Raw genomic sequence first — 24422 nt, forward strand, 5'->3', positions numbered from 1 at the left:
GGATGTTAATGTTGTTTTTATGCCTGCTAATTCAACATCCATTCTGCAGCCCATGGATCAATTAGTAATTTTGACTTTCAAGTCTTATTATTTAAGAAATACATTTTGTAAAGCTATGGCTGCTAACATGGTGAGTCCTCTGATGTATCTGGGCAAAGTAAATTGAAAACCTTCTGAAAAGCATTCACCATTTGAGATACCATAAAGAATATTTCTTTGATTTATGGGAGAAGTTCAAAATATCAACATTAGCAGGATTTTGGAAAAATGTCTATTAAAATTGTTTGCCCATTTTTTAATGGATTGTTTACCTTTTCGTTGTTGAGTTCCTCCTTATTTTAAAAGGAAACAGACCCAAGAGGACTTTAGTTACATGGGAAATGTTCTTTTTTCTAGGCCAGGGTGGTTATCTGGATGTGTTCACTTTATGATAATTTGTGACCTTAAATATATTTGTCAGAAATGAGGATGTGTTTCTTTTTCTGAATGTGTTATTTTCTTAGGGCTACTATAACAAATTGCCACAAACATAGTGGCTTAAAACAACAGAAATTTCTTCTCTCACAATTCTGGAGGCCATAAGTACAAAACCAAGATGTTGGCAGGGCCATACTCCCTCTGAAGGTTCTAGGAGGGAATCCTCTGCCTTTTTCAGTTTCTGGTGGCTCCTGGTGTCACTTGGTATTCCATGGCATGTAGACACATGACATTAATCTCTGACTTCATCTTCACATGGCCTTCTCCTCTGTATTTCTGATTTCTGTGTGGAGGTGTCTTAAATCTCCCTCTCCTTTATCTTGTAAGGAAACCAGTTATTGAATTTTGAGCCCACCATAAAAATAGAGTGGTCTCTTCTTGAGTTTCTTAACTTAATTACTTCTGCAAAGGACCTATTTCTAAATTAGGTCACAGTTACATATACTGTGGGTTAGGACTTGGATATATTTTGGGGGAAACACAATTCAACCCACTGCACTGAATATATGTTATGTTTCAGGGTTTTTTTAATTACTTTAAGAAAGGAAATGGAAAGCAATTTTAGCAAAATGTGGTAGTCTGGGTTTCTGAGTCAAAAGATCTGTAGGTTAGAGAGAAAGAAATAAATTCACAGGATGCTCACCACCATAAAAATGAGAAATTGTTAATCAAGTTTTGAAAAATATCCTCACTAATTTAAACAAATACAGTTAGACAGAAGGAAAAGAAACTTTTAAAACAAGGCTTTCCAGGGATATTTATCTGTTGTGGGTATTTTTTTCATTTTTTGAGAAGAAGCTAATGAGAACAGTTTTCCATATATATATGTAGAAAATACTTTTTAAGACACTAAGGAGTCCGTATCTTGGTATTGCTAAATACAGAGAGCTCTATTAAAATGTCCAAAAGTATATTTTTGGTGTTCATACTGTTACCCATGGTGCATTCTTGTTTTTCTTGCTTTTGTCCTTAAATCATCAATAATGTTGTGATTTGGGCATTTTGAACATTGTGATCTCCATCTTTGGCCTTGTTTCCAACCAACTGAGGATTCAGGTCATAAAATATTATACCTGACACTTACCTCAGCACCTTTCTTTGTATTTTAATACAGCATGTAGCTTATGACCAACCTTGCTGGGTTTCATTTCATTTATCTGTTAAATAAATATGTGAATGAAGAAGTCCTTTCTTCCTAAGGATGACATTTGATTCAATATATTAAAAGTTATTTGAATTCCTAAATATAAAAAAGCTGGCAGGGTGTAACAGTTCTGTGAAATAGCAGTTTCAGTATGAGAACATATGAATTTAAAAATTTGCAGCACAATGGCTTTATTCAGAAGGCTAAAAGCTTAGAAGCCCACTTTCTGGACCCTAATGCTATGCTGGTATTTTCTTTTTTTTTTTTTTTTTTGGATAGTGCTATCTGTTAAGAAATAAATGACAAGGATTTGATTCACCACATTCTCAAATTGTCTCCACTATAAAACATGTTGTCAAAGATAAACCTTGGAAATTTTTGTAGGTAGCATTGTATGAGGGTTTTGAATAAGTCCTAGTTATTTGACCCGAGAGTATATCTTTAAAAAAATTCTTGCTTTACTTGACATGTGTTTTTGAATAAAACAGCTTAGTCATTTTTAAGTTGATTGGAGTTCACCCAAAAAGTCATTACTTGTTGGTAATAGGTTAAAAATTAAGAGAGTCCAATTTTTGAAAATTTTCACAAAACCCTTTTTATACTTTTAAAGTAGTAAAGGGCCAAGTATTTCACAAAGTGTTGACATAAATTGTGTTACTGATCTTTGATCATGATGTAGAATAGTAGTTGCACTCAAGATATGAAGGAGAAATATGCTACAGGGTTTGGCTCTGAGGTAACTAGCACACAGCAGAATCACTCACCCTAATATCTTTCCCTTCTAAACACCAGGCAAAGCTGTCAGTTTGTGGATGGGCAAGCCGGTGCCTCCTTCAGCTCTGCCCTCCTAATAAGACCATTCTGACACAAGGCTGCAGTTATTCTTTGATGACATCACCACCATCTTGCCCTTACTCTTATTTGCATAATGGAAGACTTTGACTTTAAATCTGACCTAGCAATGAAAGTCAATGTGAGTTCTGTGTCATGTTTTTATCCTGCTTTATTTTTACTTTCTGGTGGTGCCTCTAACACAGACATAAAATTATGAAAATAGTTTCCAACTTGAAATATTGAGTCCTCTTACGAAGTTTTCTTTTTTTCTTACATTGCTTTATTTTTTAATTTTTTTTTTATTTCAGCATATTATGGGGGTACAAAAGTTTAGGTTACATATATTGCCTTTGCCCCCCCCCAGTCAGAGCTTCAAGCGTGTCCATCCCCTAGATGGTGCGCACCGCACTCATTATGTATGTATACACCCATCCCCTCCTCCCCCCTCCCATCTGCCCAACACTTGATTAATGTTATTCCTAAATGTGCTGTTAGGTGATGATCAGTGAAACCAATTTGATGGTGAATACATGTGGTGCTTAGGAAGTTTTTTACATATTTAATTGCCTGCCTAATCAACTAGGATTACCCAAGCTAGGTCCCCAGATATCTATCCCTAACTCACTTTTAGATAACACAGACCTCTTTAATGATTAAATAAAAGAAATAACTTAGGATTGTTAGTATTCATAAAATACACAATGGCAATAATCACAATTACAGTAATCATTTATGGCTCTTGAGATTTTTTTCTGTCCTTTTTTTAACCTTATAGATTAATTAATTTGATTATGCCTTATATCCCACAAGTGGCTGCAAATTCTTTGAGGGTGGGGCCGATATTTTTTTCACCTTTTAATCTCTTAAAGGTCTTCTAACTGTCTTTGCACATGGTGTAATTTTATTAATGTTTGCTGAATGAATAGAACATATTCATAATATACTCACATATATACATTTATTTACATATTTGTTATCCACATATAGAGCAAGCCCAGTCTCTCTTTCTTTCTTACTCTCTGTCCTTTTTACCTTTTAATAGCTTTTGGGGGAAAAAAGTAAGAAGGAAACATTGAGTCACAGCATTGTAGCCATCTGTTTTTGTTATTTACTCTGCCTCATTCTTCCTCCTCATTCTTCCTCTAGCCACAGTGGAGAAATGAAGTTATGTGGGGACTAATTGTGAGACTAAACAATCTCTCAATTCCCTTCTGTATTTAGGACTCTCTCCTTCCCTCATCTTGACTTCACTCTCTCACACTATCACCCTGCTTCCTGGCAGGAATCACACCATGCCAGGTCCTAACCCTCCTGTTCCATAGGTCTCTCTACCAGGACAGGAGCATATGCCAAGGTGCCAACCTAAGATCAGAGTTGAGTGCTCTGATTGTTTCCCCTCATGTGAATCAACTGTGGCAAACAGGGAAACTAAGTTGCTCATTTCAGATTTGCTGATCTGTCCTGGGCTTGTCAGTTGTGGCCTGGGTAGTAGAGTCACTTAAAAACAGGGTAGCACCTACTGAAACCCTTGGTTGGAACAGGATAGGTACCACAAAAAAGTAGTTGCTGGCTTCAGATGAAATGAGAGGGCTAATTAAATAATAGGTGAGGTTTTCCATACCTTCCAACTATAAGATTCTACAATTTGTTACTAAAGCTGTCAAATATTAGGAAGTAACAAATAATTACATGCAGGTTCTCCTAAACTCAGCAGTTTTTTATACCTATGGTCAGTCAAATGGATTTCCCTTGCAGGAATTATAATATATAACCAAATATTATTATACATACACCATGTTAGAATAAAGAATGAACACTATCACTAGAAAACTGGAGGCATTTTTAAATACTAATCAATATTCTAGGTTTTGAAGAGAACATTTTTATTCTGATGGAAATATATAAATATACATATATATATTTGTTTTTCTGATGCTATTTCTTAAAAAATTTAGAAGGTTTTTGGTAGATTTTTTCTTTTTCTATTAACTTTTTTGTTTAATTTTTGTAAGCCATCAAAAGCCTTGAAATTGGTCTTTACCTGTGTGTAGGTAGTATCAATACACAGAAAATATCATATTTAAAAGGACAGTAGGCCGGGTGCGGTGGCTCATGCCTGTGATCCTAGCATTCTGGGAGGCCGAGGCAGGTGGATTGTTTGAGCTCAGGAGTTCGAGACCAGCCTGAGCAAGAGCAAGACCCCGTCTCTACTAAAAATAGAAAGAAATTATATGAACAGCTAAAAATATATATAAAAAATCAGCCGGGCATGGTGGCTCATGCCTGTAGTCCCAGCTACTCAGGAGGCTGAGGCAGGAGGATTGCTTGAGCCCAGGAGTTTGAGGTTGCTGTGAGCTGGGCTGACGCCACGGCACTCCCTCTAGCCCGGGCAACAGAGTGAGACTCTGTCTCAAAAAAAAAAAAAGGACAGTAAAATGGACTCTTACTACAATGAGCTACTTTTAGAACCCTCAGAATACTGACTGTTGCCTCATAAAAGAGTACATGCCAGTCTAATGCTACTTAATTATCCATACATTTTTATAAGATGCACTCTTTCTATAACTCTACAAGTCTTAAAAAACAACTCATAACATTATGTGCTGTATTATGGGCTTCATAAAGCATTTGGGCAATATTTTTTCTGGAAAAATGTTTCTTAGTGAACATGCATATCCCAGACATTTTACCTTTCTCTTAAATTATTTCATCTGATTTTACTACCTTGCTTTTGCTAGAATTAAGAGTTTTTCTGAAAGCTTATTCAGTGTCAACTAATATTACCTTTCCTCTGCCATTTTTGTAGATATTGTTTTTTTCTTTATGCTGTCAGAAAGTTAAAGTTTAGAGCAAGGATATTTTGTTGCAAGAGTCATTTAGGAGTAATATTTTTAAGTAAGTTTAAGTTGTTCTGAGAAATGTGTATCTAAAATATAACTTAATTAACTGATTTGGCCATTTAAAAGGGAGATACAGTAACATAGAATCTTTGAATTGCCAAAACAGAAAAAAAGAAAAATGGTGGCTGGATAAGGTAGTATAGAATTGTAGACTTATAACAGATAATAATTAGACTCAATAAGACACCTTTTAAAAAAGAATATTATTCATATTATACATTTTTTCAAAAAATTTCACTAAATACTTATTGTGTGCCAATGAGTACATTAAGTTCAGGTTCTCTTAAAATTAACAAAACCATGAATTAATAATGTAGCTTAAGCAATACAGAACAATGTAGAATAACATGTAACATAAAAGAGTCCACATGAAGACAGGTCTGTGCTGGTGTGGTGGCTCTATCATCATCATAATTCCATGGTCCTTCTGTCTTTCTGCTCCACCACCTAGCAAGTCACTTTATTCAAGTTCACCTCATAGTCCAACATGGCCCTTGAAGCTGGTCTTAGTCTGCTCAGGCTGCCATAGCAGAACACCACAGACTGGATGGCCTTAACAACAGAAATTTATTTTTCTGCTGTTCTGGAAGCTACAATTTCAAGATCAAGGTGCTGTCAGGTTGGTTTCTGCTAAGGACTCTCTTCCTGGTTTGTAGATGGCCGTCTTCTGGCTGTGTCCTCATGTAGTCTCTTCTCTGTGTATGTAGAGTACGGAGACAGAGAAAGAGAAAGAGTATGGAGACAGAGAAAAAGAAAGAGAAAGAGTATGGAGACAGAGAAAGAAGGACATCTGATGTCCTTCCTCTTCTTATAAAGACACTAAACCTATCAGATTAGAGCTCCACCCTTATGACTTTATTTAACCTTAATTATCCCCCTAAAGGTCCTGTCTCCAACTGCAGTCACTTTGGGGATTGAGGCTTCAATATATTAATTTTGGGGAGGATGCAATTCAATCTAGAACAGAACTCTAGCTATTATGTAGGCATTCCTAACTGATGGAGGAGAAAGGAGAAGGGCAGAAGAAGGAAGGGCAAAAAAAAAGGCAAGCTTCTCAGATGAATGAATTCTGCATAGGAGTTTCTGGGATGTCCTATACAACACTTCCACTTACTTTTCAGTGGCCAGGATTTAGTCATAGAGCTACACATATGTACAAGTTGTCTTCTAGCCATGTGTACTGCTGCACCAGGTAAAGATCTTATTACTATTAATAATGAAAAGGAGTAAATAGATATTAGGAGTTAACACGCCATTTTTGTCATATACAGAAATTGTGCTAGGCAATGAGGAGAATATGGTTCCTAACTTTAAGTACTTTAAGGATATCCCAATACAGAAGAAAAATGGTGCATGTAAACTAGTTACCTGCAATATAAAATGGTACATCCTATGGGATAGATGTTTAAAAGTTCTATAAAAACACAGAGTAAGAATGGTTATCAATGGGGGGAGTTGGGGAGAGTGACCTTGAGGTAGCCTTAGAAAGATGGATGAGAATTCACCAGGCTAAGAAGTGAAAAAAGGAATTTCAGGGGGAGGGGAAAACTTTAGCAAAAATTCAAATAAGAATACAGCATGTTTCAGGGAATTTCAAATATTAAAGGATGACCATAACTTGACATTCTGAGCCAGGAGTGGTAAAGAGAGTGAAAGGTGGAATGAGGCCTCATTTTAATGGGTCTAATATGCTATTTAAGGAGGGGGACAGCATTTATTTGGGTGACGGATTCATTAATGGCTCAGTGAGAGAGTTGTGTGTGTGTGTGTGTGTGTGTGTGTTTTAATACAAGATGCCTTTCTGAGGAAATGTGGTATTAGATTCCACTGATGTCACAATGTGTGGTTTTCAACTTAAAAGCAGAGAGTGGCAAAAATACATGAAATGTCTTTTGCCCACTTTTTGATGGGGTTGTTTTTTTTTTTCCTTGCTGATTTATTTGAATTCTTTGTAGATTCTGTATATTAGTCCTTTATCAGATATATATTTTGCAAATATTTTCTCCTATTCTGTGGATTGTCTGTTTATGCTGCTGATTATATCCTTCACTGTGCAGAAGCTTTTTAATTTAATTAAATCCCATTTATTTGTTTTTGTAATTGCTGTATTTGCCTTGGGGATCTTAGTCACAAATTTTTTGCATAGGCTGATGTCTACAAGAGTTTTTCCTATGTTTTCTTCTAGAATGCTTATGATTTTATGTCTTACATTGAAGTCTTTTATCCATCTTGAGTGGATATAGAAAATGTGGTATGTGTATATGTGTGCGCGCATGAAACACACACACACACACACACACACACACACACCATGGAGTACTACTCAGCCATAAAAAGGAATGAGTTAATGTCTTTTGCAGGAATTTCGATGGAACTGGAGACCATTATCCTAAGTGAAGTATCTCAAGAATGGAAAAAACAAATACCACATGTACTCTATAATAATTCAGAACTAATTGATGGGCACAGAAAAAAGTAAAAATTGTTGGAAATCAAGAAGGAGGAGAGGGGTAAAAACCTACCTAAGGGGTAAAATGAACATTGTTTGGGTGATGGGCACACTTAAAACCTTGACTAAAGCATTATAAAAGCTATCCACATAACAAAAACGTTTGTACCCCCTTAATATTTTGAAATTTTAAAAATTTTTTAAAAACACATGAAATGCTAACAAATGATTGAGATCAGGAAGCTTTCTAAAACTGCAACACATGAGCAAAATTGTCCACTACACATTCTCATTTATCTGCACTGATCTTGCTATATTCTGTTGAGCCTTGCTGATAATTATAGAAACTCCTTGGCATTTTTTTTCCTTACATCTTTATATGTTATATTTTCTTTGTGTTCTTGGAAGTAGCTGTTCAATCCACATTTTGCATCCTAAAGTGGGTAATGACCTATTTCTTTTTCATCTCTCCTGAATTCTCAGTATTCATGAAATGGAAATGGCCAATGGAAAGTCAGTAAATGTTACTTAATTCCTTGTTTATTAAACTTCTTTCAGAATAAGGAATTATGAGTTCCTGGAGCAGCACATGTGTCTCTTTCTTAATGTAACTCTCAGTCCAATGTGAAGGTAGTTTGCATGTCTCTGAAGATGCAGTGGTCCATCCGAACTACATAGCACAGGACTAGGATGAGAAATAAGAAACTAGACTGTGGACAAGTAGTGACATTATGGAAGGAGGAACTGGGGAAAATTCTAGCAGTCAGTATCTTTTCTGGCTAGTACTTTTGTTTAGGCAAACTGAACTTTAGCTAATCGTAGGGCCAATTTGATTTTCAGAATCTGGCATTTTTTGCCCTTGTAAGTTAACTCTCAGTGATGCACACCAGAAGGTGAATGTGAGATGAAAGCTCCCGTAACTAACAAATCACCTTTGGGCAGATCTCCACCAGTCTGTTGTTCACTTCGCTGACCTCTGATGTTATCATATCTCCTCGTTTTCCTATTCAGGCCTCCTTGTATCTGCAGCTTCCCACTCCCCTTGCTCTCGGTGTGGCTGAAAGTACTGAGATTGTAGAGAATAGGGAATGGGTAAAGATAATAAAGACCATCCAGTCAAGTTCTTTTATTAATATTTTATGCCTCCTTGCATCTCTAAAAGACAAGACTGATGTGATTTCATTGTTAAAATAGTTATGAAAATAGGGGAGAATTGAATGAAAATAAGTATTAGAGAAGTATCATGTTAATATATCTTCATGATAATTATACAGAGAAAATTTAAGAGGACTTTTTGTGATAAAATTGTTTGAGCAAACGAGAAAATTACAAGGACAAATATAACAAATAACCAGTGTGCCCACTACCCAGCTTTGTAAAATCTAAACATTTTCCTGCAATTGTTTGTTTTTCATAAGACTAAAACTTCATTAGGATTTTTGAGACAGCCCAATAATGAGGAAATCTCTTCCTCACTTGAATTCCAAACCAACTGGAAAATGACAAAGAATCAGACTGGCACACAGCTGATAAACGCAGTTCCCACTGTTGACCCCCAGCCTAGGGGGACTTGCCCTCTCAGGCCAGCTGAGAGCCTGACACTGGAAGAACAAAGCAAAGCCTTTGCTTTCTGTAGGCTGGCTCACTTCTATGCTTCTAAGGGAAAATGAGAAAGAGAAGACTGAGCTACCCATACAGTTTCTCCTTCCAGACTCACCAATTACTATGTGTGAAAGGAGAGTAGGTTTAGAAATAGACTAATAGGAGTATTATAGCCAGTAAAGCGCTCTACATATAGGAGGAAACATCAGGAGTGGGAAGTAAGCATTTTCCTCTAAAAATATACAAAGTGAAAGCCACATTTTTATTTTCTTTTGGAGCCTGTTTTTTTCTTCCCCTCCTCCCAGTCGAGAGGTAACCTCTACCCTGAGTTTTAAGATCTTTGTATATAACAAGTACTTAGTCACTAGTGTTGTAATTCTAAGTATCAGAATGCTTCCATTTAAGGGAAATATTGGCTGCCAGTTCTTGGGAATATTGCCTATAACATCTGTATTTACTTCAATTTCAAGATACTCTCATAGACTAATGGAAAGAATGTAAAAGATGATGCTACTAGATAGGAATAGAGTTTGGATCCAAGGATGTTACTGCTCAACTAATGTTTTAAGTGCTAAAAGATCATCATGGTTTTAGCAACAACACTTATAGCTAAGGAAACAAAATTTAGAGTTATCTCAAAACAGAAAAGAAAACATCAAAAAGTTATCTCTTTCCTCTGGAAAAAAAAAAAACAAGCATTGTACTGACCCTTGCCTTCTGAAATATTTCAACATTCCAGACTACTGAAACTTTTCTTCATCTCTTATAAACAAACCCCAAGGTCCTTTAAAATGCTTTCTGATTTATCTTCCAAATGTTTCCAGGTGAATAAAAAGTTATATTCATTTGGCTTATTATTTTCTCTTGATAAACTGGACAAGTTTTATGTTGAACAGAGGTACCAAAAACCTCGTGAATGAAGGGAATGCTTGGTAGTGGATGATATAATGGAAAATTGCTATAATAAGTAGCTAGGAAGGAAGAGAAATTATACAGAATCATTTTAGTTTAAGTGGCAGTGTATTATTAGGGGCAGTACTGAGACATCCAAAAAAATAGCCTTTTACAGAGTATAGGAAAATCAATAATGGCATCTCTGGACTATGAAATTGCTAGTTAAACCTTTAAGGTGACTCTAAGAGGAGCAATTGTTTTCTTATACATTTTGTCTTTGGTTGGGGTATACTGTTGGAGTTTGCATAGCATTTCATTTTGTTAGTTAGCTTCATGAAGCCCTTAATTTATTAGTGTTAATGATTGACCGCTTGGGTGTTAAACCAGAAAGTATTTAGATAAGCATAGTCCATCAAAAAGGAATGTTATAAATCTGTATTCTTTGCCTCCTGCTTCTGAGAATATGGCAAATAAAACATGAGGGGGGTCAAGGCGAGTTAAATCTAACACCCCTTTGTTGTCTGTAGCAAAATAAAATGTAGATAGACCTCATTTTATGTGTTGATTGTAGTCTTAAAATCTTGCATAAAAATTAAAACATTTTTTAAAGTCTAAGCATACTCTATTTTTGAAAGAATGTTGTAATTGACTTAAAACACCAGCAACTGTTTCCACTCTGAATAATCACAACCTAATTTAATGGATTTTTTATATGTTTAAATTCACTAAGTGAGAAATACTTGTTGTATGTTATAGGTGATATATTGCATATGAATGATCTCATTTTTGAAAAAGCTTTAAACTTTTATTCCTCAAATTTCAACAATCTAAATAAATACTTTGAGGTAATATTAATATGTTTATTGAAAAATGTTATGGCTATTCCTTTCCATTTTATATATATATATATTTTACTTCTAAGTGTGTTTTCACCAAACAATTTTAGCTCTAAACTCCAAATTGTACAATTAGGGAAAGAGAGAACGGCTTTTTGTTCTTCTTGTACTATTTGCACATTAGGTAACTGGATAATCTTTTTTTCATATTTTTGGAATGTCATTCGTTCAATCCCAGGGTTAAATCTTACCCAACTACCCTATACAGTCTTTCCATTGATGCCCTAGAGGGGTGGGGAACCTGTGGCCTTGTGGCCACTGTGGCCTTTTGAATGAATCCAAATTTTACAGAACAAATCCTTTTAATAAAGGTATTTGTTCTGTGAAGTTTGGATTTGGTTGAGGGGCAGCACTTGGGGATCTAGAGGGCCACAAATGGCCTTGAGGCTGCAGGTTCCCACCCCATTTTATCAGTTTACGTACAATTTCTTCTCAGTGAGATATATGAGCAAGCAACACTTTGCTGGTCCTAAGGTTATTTTTTGTTAGTATGCACAGCAGGTAGTTTCATGGGTCACGAAAGCAAAGAGATAGTACACAAGGTTAAAGAAATGATTTTCTATTTCCTAACTTCCATTGGAGTTATTAAACATATAAATAAACAAACAAAAACAGAAATAGTATAACTCACTGTCCCCAGTGAAGCAATGAGAGTATGTGAAGTGGTAACTGTGTCTCCCATTAACCCACACCCTTGGACATGTGTATGGCCTTCGAAAGCACACATTCAAATTATCCAGAAAAAATTAACTATTTAAATAGTATAGGAGAATCAACAATGGAATCTCTTAGTGCCTGGAATTTGAAATTGCCAGTTAAGTCTACTAGGTAAATTGAAAATCATTTATTTTACAGTGCATTACTTCATCTTTGCTTTCCTGACCCTCTAAAGTACCTGTTGTGCACACTAACAAAAATGCCTCAAAACTGGGAATGCCTTACTGTCTTTTATATATATGTATATATATAAAAGATATATATGTATATGTGTATATATAAAAGACACTGTGTATATATATGTCACTGAGAAGAAATTATATGTAAAATAATAAAATTCATTGAAAAGATTCCATTAACAAAGGTACCATTTTTATTCAGGTTCTTATACATGCAAAGACTTCATATATCATATTCCTGTGTAAATGCCACGCTGCTTTGTTTTGAAGTGTGATACGCCTTCCCGTATGCAGAGCTCCGTGCTGTGCAGTCACAAAAATTAATGAGTTCAGCACTGAGGATGCCAGGGCAGCTGGAGAACCAGAGTCTTGCACTCATGTTGCTTGCACAAACACACAAGTTGTGTTTCCCACAGTGGGATCCAGGGACCCCTGGGGTTCTGCAGATTTTTTATCCTGTAAAACACACATCCAGAAGATGATGCTGACAGGGTGGAGGAGGTTAGGTTCTGAGACTGTTTAAGAATTTCAGAGATCAGGAAGAGTAGGGATAGTCTGACAGGAGCTAGCAAAGGCGGCAATTATTTGTGGTGGGAGGATATGGGCAAAGAGCAAATGTCTGTAGATACTACAAGGGAAAATAAACACTACAAAAGAATAAACTTATGTAGAAAAATTTTAAAGGGGGATTTTTAAAAAGGATGTTTGGGAAACACTCTTTGGGAGTTTAGTATTCTGGGCAGTGCTTAAGAAAGGGGACAAGTTATTACAGCCAGAATGACCTTTATACTAAAAGTCTTTTTTTATTTATTCCATCCTGTTCCATTTAACAAACTTGTATTAAACACCTACTACATGCCAAAAATTATTTCTACCAGCCATTTACAGATAGACACATACACACACACTCATTTTGAAGTTCAAATACCATTTGTAATAACTGGAGGGCCACAAGACTTTAACACTAAAAGTCAAAACAATTCACTCACTGCAGCAAGCTGAAGTTAAAAGGCAGCTTCCCAGGATAAAACTTGGAAAAGGCTTGAATACTGAGGTGTTTACTTGGATTGGCTTTTCTGGGCTTTGCTGATGGAGGTAGATATCTTGCTGACATATTACCTCATTTCTGATGAAAGAACTTTGGTGAGATTTATTGAGACAGATTTTCTTCTTACATAACTGTATAGGGAAATTCCAATTGTTTGAAGAAGATACTGAATTAGATATATTATTTTTTGCAACAAATATAGGTTTCCTGTATTTGAGATTATGGTGCCATTTCCAAGTGCTTATATTGATTTTGTACTCTTTGGTCAAGGCTCTTCTATTTATTTTAATTCTCTTTATTTCCTATATCTTTATCACTAGAGGTCTTTGGTTCTTCCTTCTTCTCAAGACTTCAGTACTATAAATAATCATTTAGTATTTTAAATCAACTGGAATGCTGTAGTACTGTAGTTTTTGGACAGATTCAGTTATACTCTGAGTTAGATTTTATCTTTTATAGCAATCATGTACATCAAAATTGAAATTCAACTCACTTAGCCTATTAAGGGTAATTAAACTAATTAAAATTTCAGATCCATAGGACTACTATTATAAAAATATTTTGTTATATATTAAGGAAAAAGGCTTCCAACCTTTACTACATTTTATTATTAAAATGTTTTTCTTCCAACCCCCTACATGGCCTCAAAATTGAATAAAGGATAAAAAAAGTACATTTGGAGGTATAGAAAACATTTAATGTATCACATTATTAGTTACAGTGAGCATATATGACTTTAAGAGTTTACACCATTCAAACAAAGGTGAATGAATTCTCTCTACCAGGAGGCTTTGGCACAAGAAGCAAGAGCTCTGGATGTACCAGTGCTCAGATTTGGGGAGTAGAGGAGGCTCTGCAGCATAGAGATCACACTGCCTAGGTGTGTTCTCTGACTCTCTCAGGTGGCTCAGGACTGTGACTTAATTAGTACAGCCTGAATATACCAGAAAGAGTCACTGCCTGGTCACCCTGTCTTTCTAATAGACTTGCGAACCTTGAAATAGGTTAGAGGGGAATAGATTGTCATTGGAATGAAAGAAGACCCGACTTGCTATTGGCTTAGATCCTGAGTGGTATGATAAGTACACACCCCATCTTGAGGAAGTGAGATGAGAACCCAAGGGAGACCTAACTGCAAGGACAGGTGTCACCTGCATCCTCCTCCATGGCTAGCTCTTCCACTGGGAAGGCCTGACACCCTCATTTTAGATTTTCTTTATACGTGTCATTGCAGCCAGGTTTAGAAACAGGCAATGTGCTATGGCAATGAGTTGATGGACCCACTACCCTATTTCCACTGATGTAATACCTCTGTATCACTTTTCGAGATAAAAATCGTCATTGGAATGAGGGAAAAATCTTCTTCTGAAAGAAAACTCAACTACCCAGTGGTAAATTGACTCTTTGGATTCTATGCATGGGATCCAGTAGCTCATTTATTGAGCATAGTCTATTGCTACATGCATAATTTGTACTTCTCACAGCAACCGATAGCAGGAAGTTATTGGTAAGCTCCTTTTAAATATAATAAACAGGCTCATAGAGGTTAAGTTACTTGCCATATATTTTGTGGCTAAGTTGTAAGCACTGTGAAAGCAGGAGCATCATCTTTTGACAACTGTATTTTCAGGGCCTTGCATATATCTAATCTAGGATAAAGACTTGGTTATATTTGTGGAGTGGTTAAATATATGAATGATTTGATAAATAATATAGATGAAGGGACCAGGTTTAAATCTTGGTTCATACACCTCCAAAGATCACCATCTTTCTATGTCACCAAGGAATTTGCTATAAAAACCATTAACTCACTGTAAAAACATAAGTATTATTATCTCTTATCTTAATCTCATTTCATTATTTCACTCTTTATATTAAAAATAATAAAAATCCCTCCCTTCCGGATATATACCTACCTGATGGGTGCGGTGCACACGACCTGGGGAACAGACACGCCTGGAGCTCTGACTTGGGGGGAAAGGCGGTACAGGAGCAACGTATGTAACCTGCAATTCTGTATCCCCCATAACAAGATGAAATAAAAAAAAATAATAATAAAAATCATGTTAATTGCATGATTTCTCATATTTCTATATTGGATAAACGTGTAGGAAGTTATGAAAGAAAGGAATAATGTTTTAATATGTCTCCCTTGTCACCATTTATTTGATACCCTCTTGTCTTGGGCTTGTAATTTATAATATTCAGAATTCCATTAGCTATTAAATATTCCCATCTAGATATTGCAAGATCAGGATTTCTGGACCACCTGATCAAAGACAAGTTTCTTCATTAAGAAACGAGCAGACTGCAATGACCCTTCTTGGAACTCAAAGGTGTAGAGAGGGAGCAGCCAACCTTCAACCAGAGTGACAGCTCTCTGGAGATGCACAGACACTGTCACCTCCATTCAGCTTTTCCTGCCACTCCTACTCTCAAATTCTCCAAAGCTACAAGATGATTATGAGTGCCATGAGATATTAGAGTATTGTTTTGAGCTGTGTTATTATTTTTATTTTTATTTATTGGACCAATTCAATAGCACTCTAGTTACAGAAAACCTGTGATTGGTCTCAAAAGACCAATGTTGAAGTCCTGTCTCTGCCATGAATTGCAGCCTAGCCTTGGACAAATCACTCAACTTCTCTGAGCTTCAGTTTCCTAATACACAAAAAAGACAGGAATGTCTGCTGCCCTGCCTAACCTCCACAGATTACTGAATAGTGCAATACAACTATTAATATGAAAATGTTTGTAAGCAGAAAACACTACAGAACTTCAGGTTGCTTCTCCCTCTCTTTCTTTCATCTAGTTGTCTTATGCATCAAATTCCATTATGGGGTATAGAAATTGCACAAAATAATTTCTTTCATGAGAGACACCCTTCACTATTAACAATCCCATCTTCCTCTTCAGTTTTTAACCCTTAAATGTACAACATATATAACCACATTGGAAGGGGAGCAAGCCTTTTCATTTCTTTTCTACCTAAACATGTATGTTCTAGCCAAAGTCCTTCCCAGAGATTTGATCTGGAACCTGTAGCCATGACTTCTCTCCTTTCTCAGCCTTCCCCCAACATCCCCACCAGGCCATTACCAGTGCAGAAAAGCCTCCTCCCCAATTTTTTCTCTCAGGAGATGGAATTACATGGACTAAGAAGTGGCCTCTCTTCTAAACCCAACCCTATATCACCTTTTACTAGCCCATTCCTGTTTAGGGCCAAAATACAAACATTGAAATCAATGGGAATGGTGGTTATCATTTCCTGAGCTTCCTTCTCATCTTCAGAATGGTGATAATAATGATATTTAATTGTAGAGTTGTTGGCAAATTAAATGAGTAACACATACTAAATATACAATATAGTTATTATTAGCAAGGGAAAAAAAACCTCTCTCTTGGTGGTACATGTGAGGTCAGAATTTACTTTTGACATCGGACTATTGTCTATATTTATTTCCCATCATTTTTATTATTTTCCCTATATTTGCTTTTTTTGTTGTTGTTTTTTTGGCTTTGGTTGTGAATAAGTACAATTTTGCTTTACTTCTAGTACATAAAGTTCCAAAAAAAGTTGATATAACAAAATGAACATTGAACTAAAAGCATGTGAAGCTGTTTTTATTGTTTACTCACTCCTTTAAATCAAAAGAACAAGATGTAAACTATGTTTTTTTATGTCATCTCCTGCGCTTCAGTCTCCTTGGTGCCTCAGAAAACATGAAAGAGGCTGATTTACAATCACTTCAGGCAAATTGCCTGTATAATTCTAAGGACAGGAAATGAAAAAAAGAAGTGCAACACACCCCCGGACATTCCACACAACATGTAGAATAAATAAACAGGCCCCAAAAGGAAACCAAAAGTTCTTGGTCTTATGTTGAGGGGGTCCCATCAATGGCTTTTGGGAAAGAATATAGTAAAGATGATGACATGCTGGAAAAATCCTTCAAAGGGGTGAAACTGAGCTGGATTAAAAAGAATCCCTTTCCCCTTTTGTCTAAAGCATGATGAGTACTTTTAATGTAGATAACTTCCTTTACCTGCATTGACATTATGAAAAAGAAAGACCATGTTACAAACCTGTGCTTCTCAAACCTGAATAGGATTATGTCTCGCCTGGGGATCTTGTTGGGATGTATTATTACATACCGATTTGGGAAATCTAGGAAGGGCCTGGGATTCTGCATTCCTCACAAGCTCTCAGGAGATGCAGATGCTGCTGTTCTACGGGCCATAGCTGGTGTTCCGTCACCTTCCTCAACAAAATAATTGGTGACGTAGTTCTGGTCTTTGGCTGTTGAACAGTGGTTTTTCAATTGTGGGAAGTTTTGGCCCCACAGGAATTTAGCAGTCTCTAAAGACTGATCGTTACAATTCATGGAGTGCTACTGGCTTCATGTGGGTAGGGGCCAGGGATGCTGCTAAACACCCTCCAAAGAACGGGACAGCCCCTCATAACAAAGACCTTTCTGAACCAAAATGTTAATAGTGCCAAAGTTGAGAAATGCTGCTGTGGAAATACATTTTGCACATTTCTCATATCAAATATAGTCTGTTGAAATTGTTCAAAAAATAAATGAATAAAACCTGTGAGGAAAAGATAGGAGCATGTACTGCAGTCATGTGTCATTTAACAATGGGGATATGTTCTGAGAAATGTGTCGGACGATTCCGTGGTTGTGTGAACATCATAGAGTGTACTTACACACACCTAGATGGCATAGCCTACTACACACCTAGGTATACGGTGTAGCCTGTTGCTCCTAGGCTACAAACCTATACAGGATGTTAGTGTACTGAATACTGTAGGCAATTGTAACACAGTGGCAAGTATTTGTGCATTTAAACATATTTAAGCAGAGAAAAGGTACAGTAAAAATATGAAATGATGATCTTATAGGACACCACTGTTGAATATGCAGTCCGTCATTGACCGAAACATTGTTATGCAGTACATGACTGTATTTAGTTTTCAGTAAAGAGTAAGCCGTGTTTAAAACTGTCTTCAAATACATGAAAGACTATTACGCAGAAGATGGTAACCAGCTGTTCTCCATCACCCTTGAAGTATGAACAGGAAATGTACATAAAAGGACCTGTGCTATCCATCCCTTCTTTTTTTGCTTCCTTCAGGCCAGCCAGGCAAATCTCTTCATAATCTTGCAACCATATTTGTCTTGTCCTGTGTCTTATTACTTGTAGAGACCCTCCAAAATCCTGGACACGCATTTTCTTCTCACTGCCAAATCTCCTCCCCTTAAAAATCTAACTTGAAAATTTCTATCTCCATAAAGTCTTCCTTGACTAAGATGAAATAGTTACCAGTTCATCTCTAACTACAGCTGGAATACATCTTCCTTCAACATATTACCTTTCAGTATACAAATATGTTATTGCTCATATGTGTATAAGGAGCTGTGCTAGATTTTGATAAGGGATCAGAGAGATGAGTAAGTCCCTGCTTTTAAGAACTTTCCAATCTAGGAAAAAAAAAAATCTCACACAGATAACTACAATATAGATAGCATTTAATGATTATCTCTATGAGAGATTTCTTTAAAAAAATTTAAAAAGAAGGTTTTAGTAGTTAGATCACTTCTAGGAAGGGGAGATGAAAAAAGAATTTATAAGTAGATATACACAAGTATACATTTTTGCTTGTTTCCTTGAAGAATAAATTTTCTCCAAGTTGCAATCCTGTGCATCAAATAAGCACTTAATATTGTTACCAAAATTTGAAGATTATGAATTAGTCTGGATTTAGACTATATTTATTGGAAAGTTTCTAGTAAGGATTAAGAGATTGGAGGAATTTCATATACTTGGAAGCTATAAGACTAGGAAAGAGAATTTTTCAGGTTTCATGTGGCTATGCTGTGGCCTTAACAAAGGAAACTGAATTTAACCTGCCCTGGATGGACCTTATGATGGTCTGTGATTTTATAAGGCAGTGTTCTTTGGGAAAAATTCTTAGCTACATCTAGGAGGGAAATATTTTGGAACTTCACAAGTACACTTTAAAAAACAGTACCAAGGAAGGAATTTGTCACTATCCATTTGAGAGAATAATTCCAGAGCTTATTAAGAGTTTCCAATACCTGGACTACAGGGAAATTGAAGGGAATTAACCCTCATCGAATATGTAATATGTGCCAGGCATTGAGTAAACCCTTAGATATGTCAGCAACCTGTGAGGTTGTCACCAAAACAACATTGTAAGGAGTTCTCAGCATATCAGCGTAAGTAAGCTTCCACCCATTGCTTGATTAAGAAAGGGAAGCAGAGCAAATCTCAGGCCTGCATAGAAAGCCGTCTGGGTGGAGACGATCAGTTTGCCTTTCCCTTTGGAAGCAGCATGAAAAAGTTTTTTCTCATGAGACTTTAAATGGTGATACTTGCATCCTCTGTAGCTGAAATGAGAAAATGAGGCTGTTTACAGTTCATTGCTGGCCACGGTTTGCTGTGGGGCTCACTACTGGAAAACTATCTGCAACTGTGTTAGTCGTGTATGAGTGTGCGTTTCTGCCAGCTCACATTCTGAAATCTTTAGCTCTGGGGATGATGCAAATACTAAATTACTATGGAACTTTGTTTGAATGTTAACACTTGTATTCTTTAAAGCCATTATGTTGATTTTCAGTAATATAGTTAATATTGAAGACGTTCCCTGAGGTTCTCATTCTTTGAGCTTCATTGCTTTTTTTTTTTTAAATAATAACACAGCTTTCAATGGTTATCTTAAGAATGCCTTCAGTAATTCAAAACATGATGGAATCTTGGTTAACATTGTGTAACTGGCCTTTGTTTTGTTTTCCCTCCTAAAGTTATTCTAGGCTTCTGCGCATCGTTCAATGTTGATGTGAAAAATTCGATGACTTTCAGTGGTCCAGTGGAGGACATGTTCGGATATACTGTTCAACAATATGAAAATGAAGAAGGAAAATGGTAAGTCCGTGAGTTTTGTTGTTGTTGTTTAGTTATTTTACAAGGTAGTGGAAAATATTACTTGACTGAAGTTTGTTTTATGAATGAAACTTTTACAGAATGAATCGTTTATGGTAGAAAATGCAGTCTAATCGTTTGGTAATGGAAACTGACTTAAAGTAAAAAAGGAAAAATTTCTTGGCAATATTAGAGGAAGTGGTTAGTGACTTCTGTTGAGGCCTGAATTGACCTCAAGGAAGATCTTTTCCAAAATAGTCTTTATCTGGTAATTATGTTATTTTGGCAAGAGTTCCTCAATTGTTCTCATTTTAGAGTAGCTTGAATACACTAGGCTGAAATTTAGCAGGAAGATTTAGGAGGCAAATGAAATGGTGCCTTGAAAGGGTTAATATCATTTCCATAATTTGAGGCTTATATTTTTGGGTCTTTCCTGATCTACTGAGCTTGTTCTAATATCTAATGAACCTCACTGGAGTTCTTTTATATACTTTTGAACCTTTTAATATTGGTTAAGGTCATTGTAGGTAGGGTTTTTAAAGCATATTTAACTAGTGAAAAATTATACAAACTGAATATTAGAACTCTTTTGCTATATATTTAAGGTAATTTTTTAGCAAATGTGATTAATTGTACACTATAGAAAAAAAGAGGTAAATTTTGCTTCAGCGTAATAGCTTAAGCTAAACAAGTCTATTTTTCTAATAACTATAATAATAAATAAAAAGAGATTTATATCTACTGGGATAACAGAGATTTATCAGTCTGCCATATTTATTTCACAGCTAAAAAGGTGTGACTTTTCTGTATTTCACTTTATCTTTTAGACTTGGTTAATCAGATAATTCCCTAAGACTATCAAAGGTAATAATTTGAGTTCTCACATTTTCTAAGTACAAATATCATGTGCCAGGTGTGAAATAGAATGTGTGGAGGTGCTTCACTCTTCTCTCCTTGAAAATATCTCAGATAAGAAATCTAATAATAGATTATGAGTTTTTACATCCTCTGTCCTTTTCTCCTATATCCTCCATCTACTCCAAGCCCCAGTTTTTAAGGTTCAATGGACAATTTTATTCTTTTAAGAATTATACCTGCCATTCAGGGAGCTCTGCCTCTGGAAGAATAAGGGTGTGGACCAACTGGTTGGGTTCTCTTCGTGCATAAGCTATAATAAATTAAAAATGCACTATGTGTTTTTCTTAAAAAGCTTAACTTTTTATATTAAACACATATGCATTAATTTTTACTAATTATTAATAGTCACATAAGTTTAAAAGAGGAATATAGTAAATAGCAAACTTTAAGAGAAACCACCTACAAAGTGAAGTGTATTTTTAAAGGAGAGTCAAATTTTATTAAAATATTTTATGAAATTCTCATTTTCCCTTTCTGATCTGGGGAAAATCTATAAGTTTCCTCTCTCATCTAGTCCTGTCTCTCTGATTTTGGAGCAGTCTGATGTCAGAAGTTCATAATTATCTGAATGGACTTTAGTAGAGTAAAGGGTGTATATATTTCTTCTTAGGAATGTCTGTGCACCCATTTGTTCTTTTCAGTCTCTGTCTCTCATTATAATAGCCCATCTTATTGGGAGATTTCCACCTTCTAAATTCTCCAAGCCCTCTCTTTCAAGGAACCAGAAGGCAAAGGAATGGGAAACAGAAATCAGGCCTGAATGAGATCTTGATGTCATGACGAATATCCTTGCCAATGTTGTTTTATCTTTGTAAAAGGTGAAAATATAGATGAGAAAAAGAAAGGCAATCAGGTCAACTTTAGGGAAGAAACAAGAGTGTGCAGATTGGACAGTAAGAATACAGTTGCAAAACAAAAGATGTTGCTAATGCTCTGTCTGAATGAATCTATACTGAATTGAACTTTGGGCAGATCATTCAGAATTCTATATACATTTGTGAGGTAAAATGTTAATAATAAGATCTCAAAGACCTCTTTGAGATCACAGACCACGCTTTATATATCTTGTTTCAACTCACGAAATCTAGCTTAGTTGGCACCATAAATGTTTATTGGTAAGTTAAACTTTTTCTTTAGCCATGGTGTAAATATGGATCAATCAAGCAACAAGTACTATGTAATATATCTTGTGTCTGGCATTATGCTAAATTCCATGGGAGATGTAAGTATATTAATAAAACAAATATAAAAGCTTTAATAGAGGACATATATGAAATAATTAGGAATAAAGAATGTTCTAAGCAGTGTGGAATAGCCTATAAATCAATGGGAGTTTGAAACAGGAGGAGATGATTATTTGTTCTTGAAATGAGCCTTGAGAAATGACTTGACTTTTAATAAGAGGGGAAAAAAAGTGTCACGCCAAGCTGGGAGGCCACATGAGCAAGGGCATAGGCTTGAGAATAAGTGAGTGTTTTGGTAGGTAAACAGGTCTTATACTGGGATGATAGAAGAAGGAAGGATAATGGCAAACCCTAAAAGCCAAACAAAGGATCCCAGACCTAAGAGGGAATTGAGAAGCCATTGTAGGTTGTTGTTTCATGAAAGTTAGTTTGGGAAATGAAATATAGATTGGATTGGACAAAGGAGTGTCTGAAAACTAGGAAATATAAAGGCAAGCAAGAATTTTAATCTAGTACTTAGGGATGAGTTCCCAGGATGGATTAGGGACAATTGGAATAAAAAAAGATATACCCAAGATAAATTCAGATGAATCATTAAGTCTTAGTGGAAGTTTGGAAATGGCAAATGAAGGTGTAAAAGAGATCAGGTAGATTCTAAAATTTCTGAACTGGCTCATTGGGAAAAGGTAGTCATTTACAGAGAAAGGAAAATCTATTTTATCAGGAAGTTGATGAGTTTGTTTTTAAACAGCTTGAGTTAAAGGTAAAATCTAGGTAGTTGGAAACCTCAAACTGGAATACAGATATGAGGGAGAAGTTGATGTTAGGGGAAATGCCTAGAGAGAAAGGACTGGTTTGAGTGCCCACCTGCAACCCTTAGCACTGTCCCCCATCTAGCGTGGGACCTTGCACATAATATGCACTCAGTGATTATTTGTTGGCTGAACAGCAATCTACTTGAACACTCTGTTACCATCAATGAAAAAACAGACATACAAAAAATAAAGTTAAAATTTACTCTCCTAGGGAAATACAACTACTTATGGCCAGAGCTGAAAATAGATCTCAAATGTCTCCACTCCCAGCTTTGTGCCTTTTTCTTTATTAGAACTATATGAAAAAGTAAATGTTGATAATAATTGTCTTTGTATAATAGTAAATTCCAGACTTTACATATTAATGTGTGTAAGAGTTTGAATGTAGATGATTGATCAGACACCTTGATTCCATTTTGACTTTCCATATTTATAGTGATTTTATGGAAAAGTTGTGAAAAAATCAGAACAACCAAAAAGATGAGGCCTAAGAACTTACTTTAAAAGTAAGCAAATAAAATACCTAAATTTTGAAACCTTTAATGATGGCATGGTAGCAGCATCTTGTTCTAAAGAGATCCAGACACTGGTTATGCAAAATAAATTGTAGAATATGTTTGAATATTCTGTAAGTGTTTATAAAATCAGATAGAATGCAGACTTACTTTGAGAAATGCACTATGGAGTCACTCATATTTTAGGGAACATGCATTCTGTTATTTAATTATCTCCAAAGGTGGGCACCTTCATAAATTTCACTGTTCATGTTTTGAAAGTTCATCCACCTCATATTTAACAAATTTAAAAATAAATCATCCTGACCCATCTTACATACATTTAGAATGCCTAAAGGAGCACTTGTTGGCCCATTATATGTGCAGTCTGTGTATTCGTAAAACATTGCTTTAATTCTTTTGCAAGAATTAAAAGTTAAAAGAAAAGGTAGCTCTATGTCCCCTTTACCTTTCAGAAGTTTACTGTAAAGTATAGTTTATTTTATATCCTTCGCTCAGAAACCACATGCTTTCTCAGTAGCAGAACACATTATACCTCTGATTTAAATCAGCCATTGTTCATGTGGTTAGCATGAGCTGCAGCATCCAAGTAATTGCAATGTGGTTCAGAAGAATTCAGAAGGAACATAATTGGCTTAATAATTTTGCTTCAAAGAGAAGAAATTTAAACATGCTCAGCACTGCACAAGACTTCCAGATTTCCAGACCTAGTGGTATTCATCAGCGTGGCAATGTCTCGGCCACATGGGAAAATGGGAGATGTTGGTTTGGGGCTTTCCACTCTCCACTGTTCCTTTGCTTCATTCCTTCCAGCATCTGTGCTTACCCTTTTAATTGCTCTTCAAGCAACCTCTCTTGAGGGCTTCAGTGACTTCAATGGGCCTGCTTTCTCAAAGTAGATT

The 24422-nt window shown here is 35.8% G+C and overlaps 1 protein-coding gene across 1 annotated transcript in view; it reads left to right on the forward strand.

The window, feature by feature from the left end:
* Positions 1-24422, forward strand: part of ITGA1 (integrin subunit alpha 1) — a 145793-nt gene that overhangs the window by 35267 nt on the left and 86104 nt on the right. Inside the window, exon 2 of the mRNA XM_069492871.1 lies at positions 19971-20091. Within this exon, the coding sequence (XP_069348972.1) occupies positions 19971-20091 (121 nt within the window). The remainder of the gene's footprint in view (positions 1-19970; positions 20092-24422) is intronic.

This window comes from Eulemur rufifrons, chromosome 17 (genome assembly GCF_041146395.1).
Source record: "Eulemur rufifrons isolate Redbay chromosome 17, OSU_ERuf_1, whole genome shotgun sequence".
Classification (NCBI taxonomy): Eukaryota; Metazoa; Chordata; class Mammalia; order Primates; family Lemuridae; genus Eulemur; species Eulemur rufifrons.